This window comes from Bison bison, unplaced genomic scaffold (assembly GCF_000754665.1).
Source record: "Bison bison bison isolate TAMUID 2011002044 unplaced genomic scaffold, Bison_UMD1.0 scf7180017864327, whole genome shotgun sequence".
NCBI classification, from domain to species: Eukaryota; Metazoa; Chordata; class Mammalia; order Artiodactyla; family Bovidae; genus Bison; species Bison bison.
Genome location: NW_011494899.1, coordinates 3,124,096 through 3,141,127, shown reverse-complemented (window position 1 = coordinate 3,141,127; position 17,032 = coordinate 3,124,096). Strand labels below are relative to the sequence as shown.

The following is a 17,032-nucleotide window of genomic DNA, read 5'->3' as shown; positions in this document are numbered from 1 at the left end:
CCCCATGAGAGAGGCATTTTTTGTGACCTGCATCAGGCACAGGGTTTCTCTTCCATTTTCAACACGGCAAGGTAGTGATTTTAAGTCAAGTTGATGCTTGTGTTTGCCTGGTGTCTGTGCAAAAAAAAAAAAAAGGCTGAAAAGATATGGAACAGTGACATCACAAGTTGGATGCCAGAGAGTCAGGTCTCCACTTGCCTAGGCCCCTGATTGCTTGCCCCTGCCTGTTGTACAGGCCTTATGGGACAGTCTTCAGCTGCCCCTAGGGCTCCACAGCTCTGCAGGATGGAAAGGTGTGTGTGTGTGTGTCAGGAGAGCCGGGTTGGATCTCTGATGTTGTTTCTTTCCCACTCAAGATACTTGCAGTTTTATCAAGGTTAGGGGAAGAGAGTAACTCAAAGATAATTTGGAGGTGTTGGGTAAAAGTAAAAAAAAAAAAAAAACTTTGGATGAATTTATCAGAGTTTTTATTTTATTTTATTGAAATTTTAGTCTGTCTCACTGACTGAGCACCTGTTGGGTGGCAGTGCCTGGAGATGAATAAGGCCTAAGTCCCTGCTGTTAAGGACTTGAAAAAGTTTTGATGAGGGACGGTATGGGCATATTTAGAGCGGTGAGTGCTACAAGGGACAGAAAAAAAAGGTCCCCTTGGGGCCTGGAGGAAAGCATGCTCTGTGTTGTTGACTATCTACCATATGGCAACCGTGTTTAGGGCATTTTCCCACACATTAGCCATTTATGTGTGTGCTTAGTCGCTCAGTCATGTCTAACTCTCTACAACCCCATGGACTATAGCCCACCAGGCTCCTCTGTCCATGGAATTTTCTAGACAAGAATACTGGAGTGAGTTGCCATCTCTTCCTCCAGGGAATCTTTGTGATGCAGGAAGCAAACCCATGTCTCTTGCATGGGTTGCCATCTCCTATTCCAGGGGATTTTCCCCACCCAGGGATCGAACCTGTGTCTCTTGCGTCTCCCGCATTGGCAGGCAGATTCACTAGGGCCACCTGGGAAGCCCTTAGCCACTTACGGCTGATCACAATTCTGTGTTGTCCCATTTTAGGATGAAAGAGGGTCTGGAACTTCCATGGGGGTCACAACTAGTACCTGGCAGAGCTAGATCAGAGGCCAGGTTGGGAAAGCCCATTCCCTCTCTCCACCCAGGCTGTTTCAGCTGGACACTCATAGAGTGCTAGCCTGGTGTGGCTTGGTGATGACGCTGGCCACCAGGTGGGTTTGAATCCAACTTGGTGAGAAGGAAATGCATGGATGAAAGTGAAAGAGCAAGGAATGTTGTGCCCTCACGCTCCAGAGAAAACCTCGCTGAAGCTGTCATGTGATCTGGGTTTGAAGAGGGTTTTAAATGATGGCAGTGGTAGGGAGCAGTGCCTCAAAACAGTTGGGTACAGCCTTTGGGCAAATGTTAGCTTGTTTCATTCCTCCATTCAAGAATTCTGTGTGTCTTCTATGTGCCTGCCCTGCATTCTGCTAAATGCTGGGCTTAAAAAATGCCATCTCTGCTCCTCTGGAGCATACATTCTAGACAGACAAACAGATAAATACCAAAATAATCTCAGCCAGTGATACATACTATGAGGAGAAAATGTTCTCCAGATGAAGGAAGATAGAGCGTGGTGGTGGGTAGGTTGCTGCCTCTCACAGGGTGCCCTTCTGCCCCACGGAGCTGTGTGTCTTTGGTCTGGAAGCTGGATATTGCTGGGCTTCAACTTACTTATGGAACTGATAGAATGGTTTGATAGGACTGTTGTGAGTATGCAATGTAAAAGTGGTACCAGGTAGCATATATTCAATACTTACTATATGTCTTTGATAAGCATTTTAATTTAAATGCATTATCTAAATAATGCTTACAATAATGCTATGAAGAAGAAACTATTATCACTCACAGTTTGAAGGAAGAAACTAACAGGCTCAAAACAAGAAAGTTTCTGAACTCTAGAAGCTAAGCTGAGATGCACCTTGACAACATGGGGAGCAAGATTGATCTTAATTGTGTGTGCTATAGTTTCCTGGGAAAGAAGGCAAGTAATACATCTAGCTTTTTGTTTTCGTTTTTAAAGCTAATGGTTGTCAAATGCCTTTCATATGCCAGACGTGTACTTAGCACTTTAAATTCATTATTAGTTATATTTTAAAGTATATATTAGGGGTGCTATTATTATCCACTCCATTTTATACATTGGAAAATGGAGGCAGATAAAGGATGTCCTTAAAGTGGATAAGTATCCTAACCGATAAGTATTCCACACTGTTGGTTACAAGGCTGTAATATCTTTTTCTTCTTTTTTGTTTTAGCAAGGGAGAGGGTTGTGTTGAACAGGATGTCCAACTAAGTTCATATCATTTTAGCAAAACATGCTATTATCTCCCCATAAGAAAGTGTAAGGATAGTCCTTTATACTGTGGAGACAAAATTTTAAATTGTTGTTGGCAAAAATAAGGACAAAAAAAGGACATCTCTTGGAGAAGGAAATGGTAACCCACTCCAGTATTCTTGTCTGGATAAGTCCATGGACAGAGGAGCCTGGCGGGCTGTAGTCCGTGGGGTTACATGACTGAGCACGCATGCATAAGGGTAGAGGGAGATGGGTTGGGAGCAGTAAACTGGTAGAACTAAAAAAAAGGGACATCTCTTTACTCCAGATGTGAAATGTACTGTTGGGATTCATTTGAAGTTTATCATTCACTTTGTGAATGTCTAGGCTTCATTCATGCTCATATATAGACACAACCAAGATACACAAATGAGGCAGAAGCCATTCAGTACTGTGATTATTTATGTAGCCTTTTGGTAATTTAACAAACGATATATTGCAGCTAGAAGTCATTCACACATATGTGTGTTAATCCATGACTTCAGGTGGATGTGGGTGTGACTTAATGAAAAGAACATGGGCTTTGCTAAGGCTGAAATCTCAACTCAGTCACTTGCTTGCTGTGTGACCCGGGGAAAATGACCTAACTTCTCTAAGCCTTGCTTTCCTTATTTCTGTGTGAAAAATCCCCTCCTTACCTTCCAGTGTTCTTCATAGAATATAAGCAGCCAGGGAGGGGGAGGTTGTTGGGTGAAATAGGTGAAGAGGATTAAGAAATACAAGCTCTGGCTATAAAATGAATAAGTTACAGGGATGTAGTCAATAACACTGTAATAATTTTGTATGGTGACAGATGGCTACTGGACTTGTCATGGTGATTGTGTGGGAATGTATATGATTGTCAGATCACTGTGTTGTACACTTGAAACTTACAATATTGTATGTCAACTATACTTCAATAAGAACAAAAAGAGGATATGATGAGATTGTGCACTTTAAGCTTTTTTCTTTTTTTGCTAAGTCACTTCAGTCATGTCCGACTCTGTGTGACCCCATAGATGGCAGCCCACCAGGCTTCCCTGTCCCTGGGATTCTCTGGGCAAGAACACTGGAGTGGGTTGCCATTTCTTTCTCCAATGCATGAAAGTGAAAAGTGAAAGTGAAGTTGCTCAGTCGTGTCCGACCCTCAGCGACCCCATGGACTGCAGCCTTCCAGGCTCCTCCATCCATGGGATTTTCCAGGCAAGAGTACTGGAGTGGGGTGCCATTGCCTTCTCCGACTTGGCTCCTAGAAATTGCTCAGTAAGTGGCAGATCTTATTATTATTAAAAATAACTATCTGGTCTTTCTCTGCCAAATTCTAGGTGTCTAGTTGGGAAAAGGGGATAAGAATCCTGAAAAAATTTAGATTGTTTCTGCATATCTAGATGTTTTCTGTACTAAGTGTGGTGCGTTGCTCACTCGCTTCAGTTGTATCCAACTCTCTGCCACCCCATGGACTGTAGCCCGCCAGGCTCCTCTGTCCATGGGATTCTCCAGGCAAGAATACTGGAGTGGGTTGCCATTTCCTCCTTCAGGTGATCTTCTCAACCCAGGGATCGAACCCGTGTCTCTTTCGTCTCCTCCACTGCAGGTGGATTCTTTACCACTGAGCTACTGGGGAAGCCCCCCAGTAGTCTCAATTCTCATGTCAGGATAAATAATTCTTTTCTAAGAGGATTGGACTGAGGGATTCATCTTATTTTCATTTCTCTACCTTTTCCATGAACAAGGCATTTTCATGCTTCTGTTCGCCATGGTTTTACCCTTGTGTTTTCCAGTTTGTTAAAGGAAGAGGAAAATGTGTCTTTGTAGAAGCAACACCTGTTGACTGGGATGTGACTCCTGGAAGAGAGTTGCAAGGAGCTGTCAGAGAAGCCTCCTTGCACAACCCCGATGCCCTCTCTGTTCTGGAAGGTGATGGCCTACGTTCTTCATCCACCCCCTCCATACTTGTAGGCATCACTCTTCTAAAGACTGAACCATTTTACACTTGGTTTTCAAGAAGTAAAGAATTCAATTTCAAGTGAGTCTTTCTCTGAAACTCGTTTTAACAGGAAACCCGTTTAGTCCTTTTTGCCTTTCTTGCATATTTTTCTACTGTGAGGAGAAAATGTCCATTTGTTCTCTTTCTGTTTTTACAACTTGATTTTATCTACATTGTGGTTTTTTTAGTTTTTGAAATATTTAACAGCTTTCTTTAAGAGAGAAAGATCACACAAAGCAGAGAAGAATGCAATTTGGCCCTTATGTCCTCACAGGGTCCAAATTTGGACAACGGGGACTGGGTTGACCTGTGCCCGTAGGTTGTGTGGTCTCTGTTGTCTGATCCTCAGAGCAGAAGTTCTTTAAAATAGGTGTATAGTTTCCGCTTTTGTGGTTGGTTAATCCTCAGTGAAATATAAAAGCATAATCTGCCTCTGAGAAATCAAAAATCATCAGCAGACAGGTGAATCTGTATGTGTTGGGTTTATCTTGTTGTGATTGTTTTGCTTTAATTTAAGGCGATAATGAGAAAGCTTTTGAAAAGGCTGCAACACAGTGAAGGTTGGTTAGGGCTTAGTGTCCTGCGTGTTTTCTGACAACCGATTTGTGCTAAAGGTCAGCATTGTTTAGACGCAGCCTAAGTGAGATTGATGAATGCAGCAGGTTTGTATTTAACCAGAAAGGAGAATTACTACTTCATAAGCACTGATCCTCTGAATCCATCGTGTTGAAGGAAGTGCACTATCAGTGAACACACAAGTGAACTACTCCTGAACTAGATTTTGGACTGTCATTTGAATAATCTTAAGAGTGATTAGTGGTTGCTAATCATGCTGCAACTAATTTTTAAGGCACAAGTGCATCTGGTGGAGAAACATGTCAACATGTTTATTTTGAATCTTGTGACTGCTGTGAAGTCATTTCAAGCTGATATTAGACTTTTGAAGAAGGAAGTGTTTCTTTGAATGTTACAATTACAGGATTTATAATTTTTCAAAAATGAGCATGGGAGATATTTGAGATATATTGATGATATTCCACATCATCTTTTCCCCAAATGATTAGTCTAAATTAGGGGTGTTCATGCATGTACTGTATTTATAATTTGTGTACTGCTTCTAAATGCTCATGGGTAAGTGAAATTCCTATTGAAGTTATTGGGGTCTTATAAAATTCCAGAATTGGGCTCATAGCATAAACTCACATATATTTATGATGGAATTGACCTATTAAACATTTTGACATGTTTTCTTTGTAGTGTTCAGTTTCATTGCTGATAAAAAATCTAGAGTTGGGGGAGAATTTGGATGCCTCTGTAAGCTCTTTATTCGATCAAAAAGAAAATAACTAATTTTATGTCATCCTTATGCAACTACTAAAACAGCTAAAATTTGTTTTTAGTTTTTTTCTTTTACTTGATGATGTCTTTTACACAACCAACATAGTTTATCCATAAAGCATTATTAGACATCATAAAAAAATAAGTAACTTTGGCTGAGAAAGCTCTGGGAGTTTTACAAGGAAAAAGATTCCAGACGGCTTGAGGCCCTCAGTTAAAATGTTCAAATTTTTAAACATTGAAAAGAAGATTTCTAAAGCATTGAGCTGTTGTTGTGAGAGAGCCTTTGGTCTCCGTGAACTTTTATTTTCGACTCAGTGGGCAAAGTTTTTGAGGTTGCTGTGGTTTGGGTAGGGGACCTTTTCAGAAATGCCAGGCTTTTAGGAAAAAAAAAAAAACAAACCCACAGCTTTTCTTCTAATCAAGGCTCTGTTTTAAAGTTTGAAAACTTTGCTGTGATTAGAAGAATGAATTATTTCTCTGTTTCGTTGGGGTTTACTCTGGGTGCCCAGGCTGCAGAGTGTTCTCTGCCTGTGTTACCTTGCAGGGCACCCCAGAGGCACTGGGAGCCAGGAGGGCTGCCTGCCTGGAGCTGGTCCCTGCCACACCGTACCAGGCATGAGAATCACTCAGAGGCCGGCTGAGCCCTGAGCACAGCTGGGAAATCACACTGGGCAGAGGGGATCCAGAGAGGTCCAAGAGATGAGGAACCTAAAGATAGCATTCCCAGTGGGTCTGTGTTTTGTTTAAAGTTTTTCTTGGTATTGAAAGGTGATTTAAAAAGAAGAAAGGGGGAAAAAAACCCCACAAAATCCATCTAATTGTACATAGTACCTGGAGACTATATATTGATACATAGATTATTTTCAAGAAGGGAAAGGGAATGAAGAGAGAAAGAAGGAAGAAAGAGACAGAGGGAGGGAAGGAGAAAAGTACACTGAAATTATTTTGGTAATTAATGGCAGGCTGACCTAATGAGCTATTTTCAAAATTATTTGTTGCTTTTTTAACAATGTGACTCATTTTTTGAAATTGAATAGCAAGTTAATAACATTTATAACCTTTTCCAATCACTGTGTGAAATGCTTATGCATGTTAACTCAATTAATTCTCATACCCAACTTGTGGCATTAGTTACCCATCTTGTAGAAGAGGAAATTGAGGTGCAGAGAGCCCAGGTAACATCTCCAAGCCAAACAGCTAGCGGCAAATGAAGATTTGAACACCAATTTTTCTGATTTCAAAATCAGACTGCCTCCTTGCCGCCTAAGACCAGGAGTTAGAAGGAGATCTTAGAGATGTCTTTGAGAGATGACTTTGGCCAAGGCTGCTGACCGAAGGCATTCAAAGGGGCTCCTTCCTGTGGGGGTCCCTTCATACCATGTATTCCTTTCATCTGAGTTCAACCTGGCACCACCGCTGGGAAGGTATTTCTCGCCTGCCAGTCACTCTGGCCAATTTGACATCTTACATCATCAAAGGCTTCATACCTATTTACTCACAGACTGCCTGCTTTTCCTTATAATGCACGTGTGTGTGCTCAGTCAAGTCCAACTCTGTGACTCCACGGACTGCAGCCCAAGCAGGCTCCTCTGTCCATAGTATTTTCCAAGCAAGAATACTGGAATGGGTTGCCATTTCATACTCCAAGGGATCTTCCCAACCCAGAGATCAAATCCGTGTCTCCTGCATTGGTGGGCAGATTCTTTATCACTGCTTGGTTAGGCATAAAAACCTTGGTTGTTAAAATAACAGCCAGCCCCTTCCACTGCATAGCATGTTATCGTTTGCCATCACTGATATAATCATTAACTGCTCTGGCCCTGGAATCCCACAGGCTTAGTAAGAACTGGCTTTGCCATGGGCTAGATAATCTGAACTCAGCAAGTCATGTGACCTCTCTGAGCCTCAGTTTGCTTGTCAGTAAGGTGGGGCCATGCATAGCACCTACCTTATAGGGTATTGTGAACATTAAATGAATTAGTCCATATAAAGGGGTCTGCACAGGGCCTTTGCATGTTGTAAAAGCTCAATAAACAAAGGGGTTTTGAGGACTTGCTTCTCCTTGAGTCCCTGTAATAGCTTCCAAGGGCTTCTCTCCACTCCCTGTCTCTGCCCTCTGCCCAAGACTGCATAGGAGAAGAAAACACTTTCCACAGCACTTCCACGATGTTCAGTCTTTTCAACATGTGACCTCATAAGCCTGTGACCTGGGCAGGATCATTCCCATCCTGTACTTAGGGAAATTGTCACTCCATGGGATTTAGTCACGTGCATTGGTTCATTTTTGTTGTTGTTGTTTAGCCGCTAAGTTGTGTCTGACTCTTTGCGACATTATGGAATGTAGCCCACCAGGCTCCTCTGTCCATGGGATTTCTCAGGCAAGAATACTGGAGTAGGTTGCCATTTCCTTCTCCAAGGGATCTTCCTGACCCAGGGATTGAACCTGCATCTCCTGCATTGCTTCATACGGCAAGAGTATCCAAACTGAGGTTGTTATGCTACCAAAGCTAGTTGCATTTTTTGAAGCCAGGCCATCTCCACACAAATTAAAAACAGGCAGTTCCAGGGAAGGGGCTGGGGGCTTCCCTTGTGCCTCAAGTTCTGACTGGCTTAACTTTGGCTCTCAGTGTGTACATACTTCCCATCCTCATTTTCCGTGTTTACTTGATGCTTCTTCCTTTGTTTCTCAAAATTTCCACCCGTGTCATTATTCTCTGTGCTTAGTGAAGTGCAAAGCACCTGCCAGAGTGTCTGACACAAGTCAGCACTCAGTAAGTATTTATTTAAGATATTAATCAACCCCTCTTTCATATTGTGAGGAATGCTGCATCTCTCTGCCTGCTTTCTAGAAAGCCTGACTCAAGGCTTTGTGCAAGCAAGTCCTTGATAGATTAACTGCAGATTCACTGAGCCCCTGTGAACCAGGCATGGAGCTGGTGCTTCATTCATTTATTTCTTTCCCTTCCTCTTCTCTCCTCATTGAGCTGCTCTTCTGTGCCAAGCGCTGTCCTAAGAGTGGGGAATCAGGTACAGTCAGCTCTTAAGGAGCTTATTCTTAGGAGCATATTAGTACTAAGTACTAATATTAAGTACTAAGCATATTAGTACTAAGTACTAATATTAGGAGCATGTTATTCTCCTAATCCTCATAATAACCTCACGGGGTAGATATTTTTAATATAGGAAGAAAATTGAGGTCCATGAGGTTAAGCAATTTGCCCAGGGTTGTGGAGTTTACCTAGCCCATTTTAAGGGGAGGATTAGAATTAATGCCCTCCTGGCTTCCCAGGCCATGCACCAAGAGATCCAAGTATCAAACAGAATGATAACAGGAAGGAGCTAAAGAACAATGCTGGGGAGGTGGGTCTGATATAAGAATTACACTATTGGTAGCTAAGACTTACATAGTGCTTATCATGGAAATACTCTGTGCCTCACTATACAAATCCCATGAGGTGCCATTATTACCACTCCCATTTTGCAGATTAAAAAAAATTGAGGCTCAGGGAAGTGGAGTTGCTCACCCAAGGTGACAGCAAGACAGTCCGACTTGAACCTTGCAGTTGAGCCCACGGTCACGTGTCCTTAACTACTACAATATTAATTCAAACAAACCAGAAAAGTGCCTCAGGCATAAACAGGTGCCTGGGACTCATGGTGGCTCCATGCGTCTACAGCTTGCTCTGTGCCACTCCTTTCCCTGTGCCGCCTGCTCTCCAGGTATGCTCTCCCCACTGCTAAAAGTGGAGAGAAAATGACAATTTCCCAACCTGCTTAAGCAATTATGTACATTAACTCTGGTGTTCTCAGGGATATTTTCAGAGCAGGGAGCTGCTTTTACATTGCATTTATCTTTGACAGGAGATGGCACTGAACATCTTAGGTTTAATTTTCTCTAGTCTCCGAAAACTGTTGGTGAGTTCAGGATCTGTGAAATATTGGCATTGGTGTATCCTTGGGCTTCCCTTGCTAATTCTTGTTATGTTGCAAATAATGACATCTTCATTAATCTCTACTCACTTCAGAGTTTTCTACATTGAGTTTTCCTAAAGTAAGAAGGGGCAATAACATTTTTGAGCACATATTGTGTGTCTGGTATTATTTTAGACACAGCTTAGTGCTCACAACGAGACTTTAAGATGTGTAATTATGGGTCTCATAAGATTGCCGGGAGAAATATCAACAACTTCAGATATGCAGATGGTACCACTCTAATGGCAAAAAATAAAGAGGAACCAAAGTGCCGCTTCATGAGGGTGAAAAAGGAGAGTGAAAGAACTGGCTTAAAATTCAACATTCAAAAAACTAAGATCATGGCATTCAGGCCCATCACTTTATGGCAAGTAGATGGGAAAAAGTGGAAGCAGTGACAGATTTTATTTTCTTGGGCTCTAAAATCACTGTGGATGGAGACTGCAGCCATGATATTAAAAGATGCTTGCTCCTTGAAAGGGAATCTATGACAAACCTAGATAGCATATTTAAAAGCAGAGATATTACATAGCTGGCAAAGATCCATATGGCCAAAGCTATGGTTTTTCCAATACTCATGTGTGGGTGTGAGAATTGGACCACAAAAAAGGCTGAACACTAAAGAATTGATGCTTTCAAGCTGTGGTGCTGGAGAAGACTCTTGAGAGTTCCCTGGACTATAAGAAGATCAAACCAGTTAATCCTAAAGGAAATCAACCCTGAATATTCACTGGAAGGACTGATGCTGAGGCTGAAGCTCCAATAAATTTGGCCATCTGATGCAAAGAGCTGACTCACTAGAAAAAATCCTGATGCTGAGAAAGACTAAAGGCAAAAGGAGAATGGGGCGGCATAGGATGAGATGGTTCTATAGCATAACTGACTCAATAGACATGAATTTGAGCAAACTCCAGGAGATAGTAGAGGTCTGAGGAGCTTGGCATGCTGCAGTCCATGGGGTCGCAGAGTTTTACATGAGTTAGCAACTGAACAACAACAACAAAACGTAAGTTAATGCTTAGGTTAGAGTTAGCTGGCTCAGTTGCTAGGCTGTGTGATCTTGGGCAAGTCATTGCTATGATGATGATGTTGATGAGGATGATGGTGCTTGCTTTGAGAGGCACCATTCCAGGAGATGGCAAAAGTGTCACCTTGGACTCACTCACATAATGCAGTGACTGAGACCCCAGCAGATCAAGAAGAGACATGGGACACTGTGGCTAGGCCAGACGAGTGGATACAGTTAGCTAGAAAGAGGACACATTTCTTATCTCTTCTCATCTCACTCATCTGTTTTGATTCAAGCCTTGAAGACTTAAACTCTTGTAGTGGCCTCCTACTAGGGGGACTTCAAGTGCCAGTTAGCCTGGGGCAGTCCTGGTTTATGTGCAGTGTGTTAGTCGCTCAGTCGTGTCTGACTCTTTGTGACCCCATGGACTGTGTAGCAAGCCATGCTCCTCTGTCCATGGAATTCTCTAGGCAAGAATACTAGAGTGGGTAGCCATTTCCTTCTCAAGAGGATCTTCCTGACCCAGGGATCAAACCTGGGTCTCCTGCATTGCAGGCAGATTCTTCACTATCTGAACTACCATGGAAACACCTGGTTTATGTATATGGTCCCAGCAAAATTCTTACCAGCATTGCTTTTCAGTATCAGAAGTGTCCAGGTTTAGATGATAAGAGGTAGGGTCTCATGCTTCCCTTTCCCTCCCCCACTAAGACTGTGTTCAGCAGCCCCTGATGGAGCTGCCCACAGAGCTGATTTGCTTCTGCCACACTCTGCTTGAAAACTTTTAGAGGTTCTCAACCCTCTACTGAATAGAATCCAGACTCCTTAACCCAGCCCTGAGTATGGAGGCAGTGCTTTTATGTGCTCATGCCACACAGCACCTTACAGAATGTTAGTTAAGGAGGACAGTCTCATTAAGCACATGTTGAATTAATACCTGTTCTTGAATGTGTCATTTTCCTGCCAGCCCCGGGGCCTTTGCACATGCTGTCTCTCCTGCCATCCTCCCTCTGTTTACCTGGGGTAGGAATATGTGTCTTCTTACTCTTCAGCCGTCAGTTTGATGCTACTTATTCTGAGAAGTTTCTCTGACTCTCATGGGTTAGACCAGACCTTTTTTTTCCCCTCTCCCCTGGCTTTCTTGGTAATGACATCTCTATTTGTGAGATTATTGAATAGCTGACTCCCGCACTAAACGCTAACATTCCACAAAGACAGACACTGCCTGTCTTCTTCCCTGCTATGTTCCTACTGTCTAGCTGAGTGCCTGTAACAAGTTACCCCATAAAGAGTTGGTAAACAGTGGGATGTATGAATGTAAGGCCCCTCACAGGCTGAGGCTGTCCTTTCTGAGCCAGTGCAGTTCATGTCACCTGATCAAACCCTGCAACAGAATCTTAGCACACTTGGAATACATATGAGGTTCTTACTCCGGCCAGCAAGTCGCGCATCCTAACTCCCTGACCTCATTTCCTACAGCCCTCCCCCTTCTTCCCTTTCCCCTACCACGCTGGTTTCCCAGCTCTTCCTCACACCCTCGAGCCCCCTTCCACCTTGGGCCTTTGCACTTCAACATCACCTCCTCTGAGAGGCCCTCAGTGTCCCTGCCCCTTAAAACCGCACCCGCATCTCTCTCTATCCTATTCCCTGGCTTCATTTCTTCATGACACTCATTGTGCTCTAAGTCTTCTTGTTTATTGGTTTTCCTCCATCTCCACCACAGATTATAAGCTCTCTGAGAGCAGGGACCTTGCTGCATTTTCACCACTAGAGCCTCAGAGCCTGGCAAACAGTCGGTGCCAAATCACTGTTTGGTGGGCCAGGGATGGAATGAGAGCAGGGCCAGGGTGGGGCTGCCCCTTGGAGGCAGGGACAAGGGTCCCTTCCTGGAACCCAGCGGCCCCTGGGGCAAGGCCTGTGGTGTTGCCATGGCAACCCACTGACCTGAGGCACCCCCACCCTGGAGAGGCCACAGCTGCCGGCCTCCTGGGCCCACTTCCCACACGAACCTGTGTGTCACCACTGTGGGGAGCCCCAGGGGAGAGAGGAAAGGGGCCAAGACAGAATGATCCAGAGGAACGCACGTCCTGGCCTGAGGGGAGATAGGAGCAGGCCCTGGAGGCGCGGGTCCACTGGTAATGCCTGGGGTCTGGGGGAGGGGTGTGAGGGTGCACCCTGGCACCCCCAGAGGGACCTGGGGCCCGGTCTTCCCTGGGTAGCTCCACGTGTGGCCTGTCAGCTCTTTTATGAAACATTTCTAAAGCTGTGCGTTCCTAAAATAGGCCCCAGCGCAGCGCCCCAAAAGACTGTTGATAGAAAGTGGATGAATGCCGCCTTCTATTAAAACCCGGTGACACTTTCTAAGTCAGGCGGCATTTTCCTCAGGTATTGCATAAGTCAAGAACTCCCTGTTCTCACCCAGTTCCTCAGAAACAAAGCTCATCGTGTTATTCCCCCACTGCCTCAAAGTCATGGCTGGCTCCCAGCTGCCTGCAGGCGTCTTGGCCTGGGAGAGGGGGCAGTGAGGCCTTTGCAATCTGCTCCTAATGGAATCCCCCACTGTCCCCTACCATGCCTTGGGTCACGGGTCAGTGGGTTCTTCACCTTTCCCAGAGCCCATTTTCTGCCTTTGTCCATGACGGTGGCCCTCTTCGCCAGAACACCCTTCTCTCCTCCTTGGTCTGGCAGATGCTGACCTCTTTAAGGGCCAGTTGAAATGCCCTCCCCCCTACCCTCTGTGAAACAGCCCAGCTGAGCTGGAAGCCCCTTTTTGTAATCTAGACATACTCCCAGTTACCTGCTGGCTTAGAAAGGCAGGGTGCCAGGGTGACAGCCAACAGCACTGGGGTCAGACAGACCTGTAGTGGTGACTTCACCTAGCTTGTCTGACACTCACTTTCCTCCTTACAGTGTTGGAGCTGTTCAGGGCTCTGTTTCAGAACTGCTGTGAGGAAGAGAGGTAAAGCAGAGTGATCAGCGCGGAGAGGGCACTCAATAAATGCTGTGTGTGTATGCTCAGTCCCTCAGTTGTGTCTGACTCTTTGCAACCCCATGGACTGTAGCTCATCAAGCTCCTCTGTTCATGGGATTTTCCAGGCAAAAATACTGGAGTAGGTTGCCATTTCTTCCTTCAGGGAATCTTCCAGACCCAGAGATCAAACCTGCGTCTCCTGCATTGGCAGGTGGATTCTTTACCACTGAGCCACCTGGAAAGCCCTCAATATATGCTTGACTGTCCCCACCACGTCTGTGAGCACCTGGTGGATAGAGACCATGCTTCCCTCATTTTCCCACAAGCATGCTAAGTGCTTTACCTGTGTCATTTCAGTTAATTTTTGGAGAAACCTGGGAGGCAGGACTTTAAAAAGGTTCAGGAACCATCTCAATGTTACATAGCTAGTAAGTGAAAGGACTGGGCTTTGAAAGCTAGTTTTTCTAACCACTGGCTCCACATTCTTCCTGGCCTGCCTCTATCTTCTCTTTCATCTTGTACTGTCTCCCTGGGGTTACTCTGCATCAGCCATAAATAGGTTCCATAAACAGGTCATTCACGATCCACCTGTGAGCCTTTGTCTCTGTGGTTCCAGGTCTCAGAATCTCGGAAGTCCTCACTCCCTCACAGGTTCAGTCTCTGCTCCAATGCTGTTTCTTCCCAGAGGTCTTCCTGAGGAAGGATGCTCCCTCTTCTTTCATTCACTTCATCACAACCATCACTGCCAGCTCTGTGCTTGACACTACTCCAGGCCCTTGGGGACTAGGCACCAAACAAGATTCTCAGGGTTGTTAGAATTTACATTTTTAAGAAGGAGGGAAATGTTGCTGTTGTTCAGTTACTCAGACATGTCCACCTCTTTGTGACCCCATGGACTGCAGCATGCCAGGCTTCCCTGTCCTTCACCATCTCCCAGAGCTTGCTCAAACTCATGTCCATTGAGTCAGTGATACCATCCAACCATCTCGTCCTCTGTCATCCCCTTCTCTTCATGCCTTTAATCTTTTCCAGCATCAGGGTCTTTTTCAATGAGTCGGCTCTTTGTATCAGATGACCACAATATTGGAGCTTGAGTTTCAGCATCAGTCCCTCAAATAATATTCAGGGTTGATTTCCTTTAGGATTTACTGGTTTAATCTCCTTGCTGTCCAAGGGACTCTCAAAAGTCTTCTCCAGTACCACAGTTTGAAAGCATCAATTCTTCAGTGCTCAGCCTTCTTTATGGTCCGCCTCTCACATCCGTACATGACTACTGGAAAAACCATAGCTTTACTATATAGACCTTTGTTGGCAAAGTGATGTTTCTGGTTTTTAGTACACTGTCTAGATTTGTCATAGCTTTCCTTCTAAGGAGCAGGCATCTTTTAATTTCATGGCTGCAATCACCATCTGCGGGAGAAGGAAATGGCAACCCACTCCAGTATTCTTGCTTGGAGAATCCTGTGGAAAGAGAAGCCTGGAGGGCTGCTGTTGATAGGGTTGCACACAGTTGGATATGACTAAAGCGACTTAGCATGCATGCATAAGTTGGAGAAGGAAACGGCAACCCATTCCAGTATTCTTGCCTGGAGAATCCCAGGGACAGAGGAGCCTGGTGGGCTGCCATCTATGGGGTCACACAGAGTCAGACACGACTAAAGCTACTTAGCAGCAGCAGCAGCAGCAGCAGTCACCATCTGCAGTGATTTTGGAGCCCAAGAAAATAAAATCTGTCACTGTTTCCGTTGTTTCCCCTCTATTTTCCATGAAGTGATGGAACCAGATGACATGATCTTAATTTTTTGAATACTGGGTTTTAAGCTGAGTGAGGGAAATAAAAAGAATGCATAAGAAAACATCTTTTCAGGTCCTGAGACCCTTGCCCATCAGAAATACCCTGCTGTAATATATTGGTTTCCTGTTAAATAGCTTTTGTCCATCTCTTCTTTTTAAAATTATTTTATTTTATTCTTTTTTTTTTGGCCACGCCACCTGACATGTGGGATATCAGTTCCCCAACCAGGGATCGAACCCTCGCCCTCTGTACTAGAAGTGCGGAGTCTTCTAGTACACTGGGGAAGTCCCTGTTCATTTCTTCTGTTAGAACTTTACACTGAAGACTTTTGATAAGTATTTGAAAAATGAATAGATGGATGCATGAGAGGGAACCACTGGCCTGTGCCTGCTCTTGGGTGGCCTCAGGTGCAGTGACTTGAAGCAGGGTTCCCGGCCAGAGTTTGAAGTCAGGCCACGACAGTGAGATCGCTGAATCCTCGCCACTAGACCGCCAGGGCCAGTGGCCAGTGACAAGGCCCTGGCCTGTCAGCTATGAGGAAATGAATTTGCACATATAGACAGGAGGGAAACAGTGTTTATTAGGTAATGTGTTTATTAGGAGGAAAAAGGGTACATGCAGACAGACATGCAGGTGGGCTCAGGGAGACAGAACAGTAGTTTGAATTACTTTTATGGGGCATTTCTTCTGGGTTTCCTTTGGCCAGTCATCTTGCTGTGCCTGGTTCTGAGTCTGTATTGGGTGTATCTTAGGGTCCTCCCCTGTGTGTGTGCACATCTCTTAGCCAAGATGGATTCTAGGGAAGAGACCTATGGGTAGGTTGACATCACTTACTATGGGTGGTACCCCTTCCCATTTTTGACTCCCAAGGAGCCTTTCTGTGCATGTGTAGTCATGGAGGTCTCCTTGACTTCGAGAATGAGGAATGTGTGGTCTTTTATCTTTTATCTGGACAGGGTCCAGCCTCCTCCATGATCCTGCTGTTATGGAGTTTCTGTCCACAGGGGAGAAACTATTCGGCCTGAGGCCCATCTATCTCCTGCCTCACGGCCAGTAGGATGCAGTGGGAAGAATAAGCATAAGCTTTGGAGCCTGAAGATCTGGGTTTGAATTCTGACTTTAACACCTTTGAACTGTATGACCTCGGCCACACCACTGACAACAAGCCACAGCTCTGTGTGGTTTCCTTGTCTGTGCCTACGTACTCAGTCGCTTCAGTTGTGTCTGACTCTTTGTGGCGCTATGGACTGTCAGGCTCCTCTGTCCACGAGATTCTCCAGGCAAGAATACTGGAGTGGGTTGCCCTGCCCTCCTCCAGGAGATCTTCCCAACCCAGGAATTGAACTCACATAACCTTCGGCTACTGTATTGCAGGCAAATTCTTTACCGCTGAGCCACTGAGGAAGCCATTCCTTATCTGTAACGTGGTGGAAATTTCTATCCCATGACGTCGACTGTGAAGCTCAGATCAGGTTCTCTGTGTCAGGGTGCCCTGTAAACTTCAAGGATTATGTGCATTTTGACAACCAACGTGGTCAGCTCCTCTTGCCAGGCCAATGGATGTTTGCGAAGCACTGCTCTG

At 44.8% G+C, this 17,032-nt stretch overlaps 1 protein-coding gene across 2 annotated transcripts in view; it reads left to right on the top strand.

The window, feature by feature from the left end:
- RFX4 (regulatory factor X, 4 (influences HLA class II expression)) overlaps positions 1-17,032 on the top strand; it is a 174,532-nt gene that overhangs the window by 5,824 nt on the left and 151,676 nt on the right. Inside the window, exon 1 of one of the 2 annotated variants that reach the window (XM_010853382.1) lies at positions 12,750-12,819. The exons of the other annotated variant lie outside the window; for it this stretch is intronic. Within the exon in view, the coding sequence (XP_010851684.1) occupies positions 12,750-12,819 (70 nt within the window). Of the gene's footprint in view, positions 1-12,749; positions 12,820-17,032 lie in introns of those variants that run through there. 2 annotated transcript variants of the gene reach the window in all.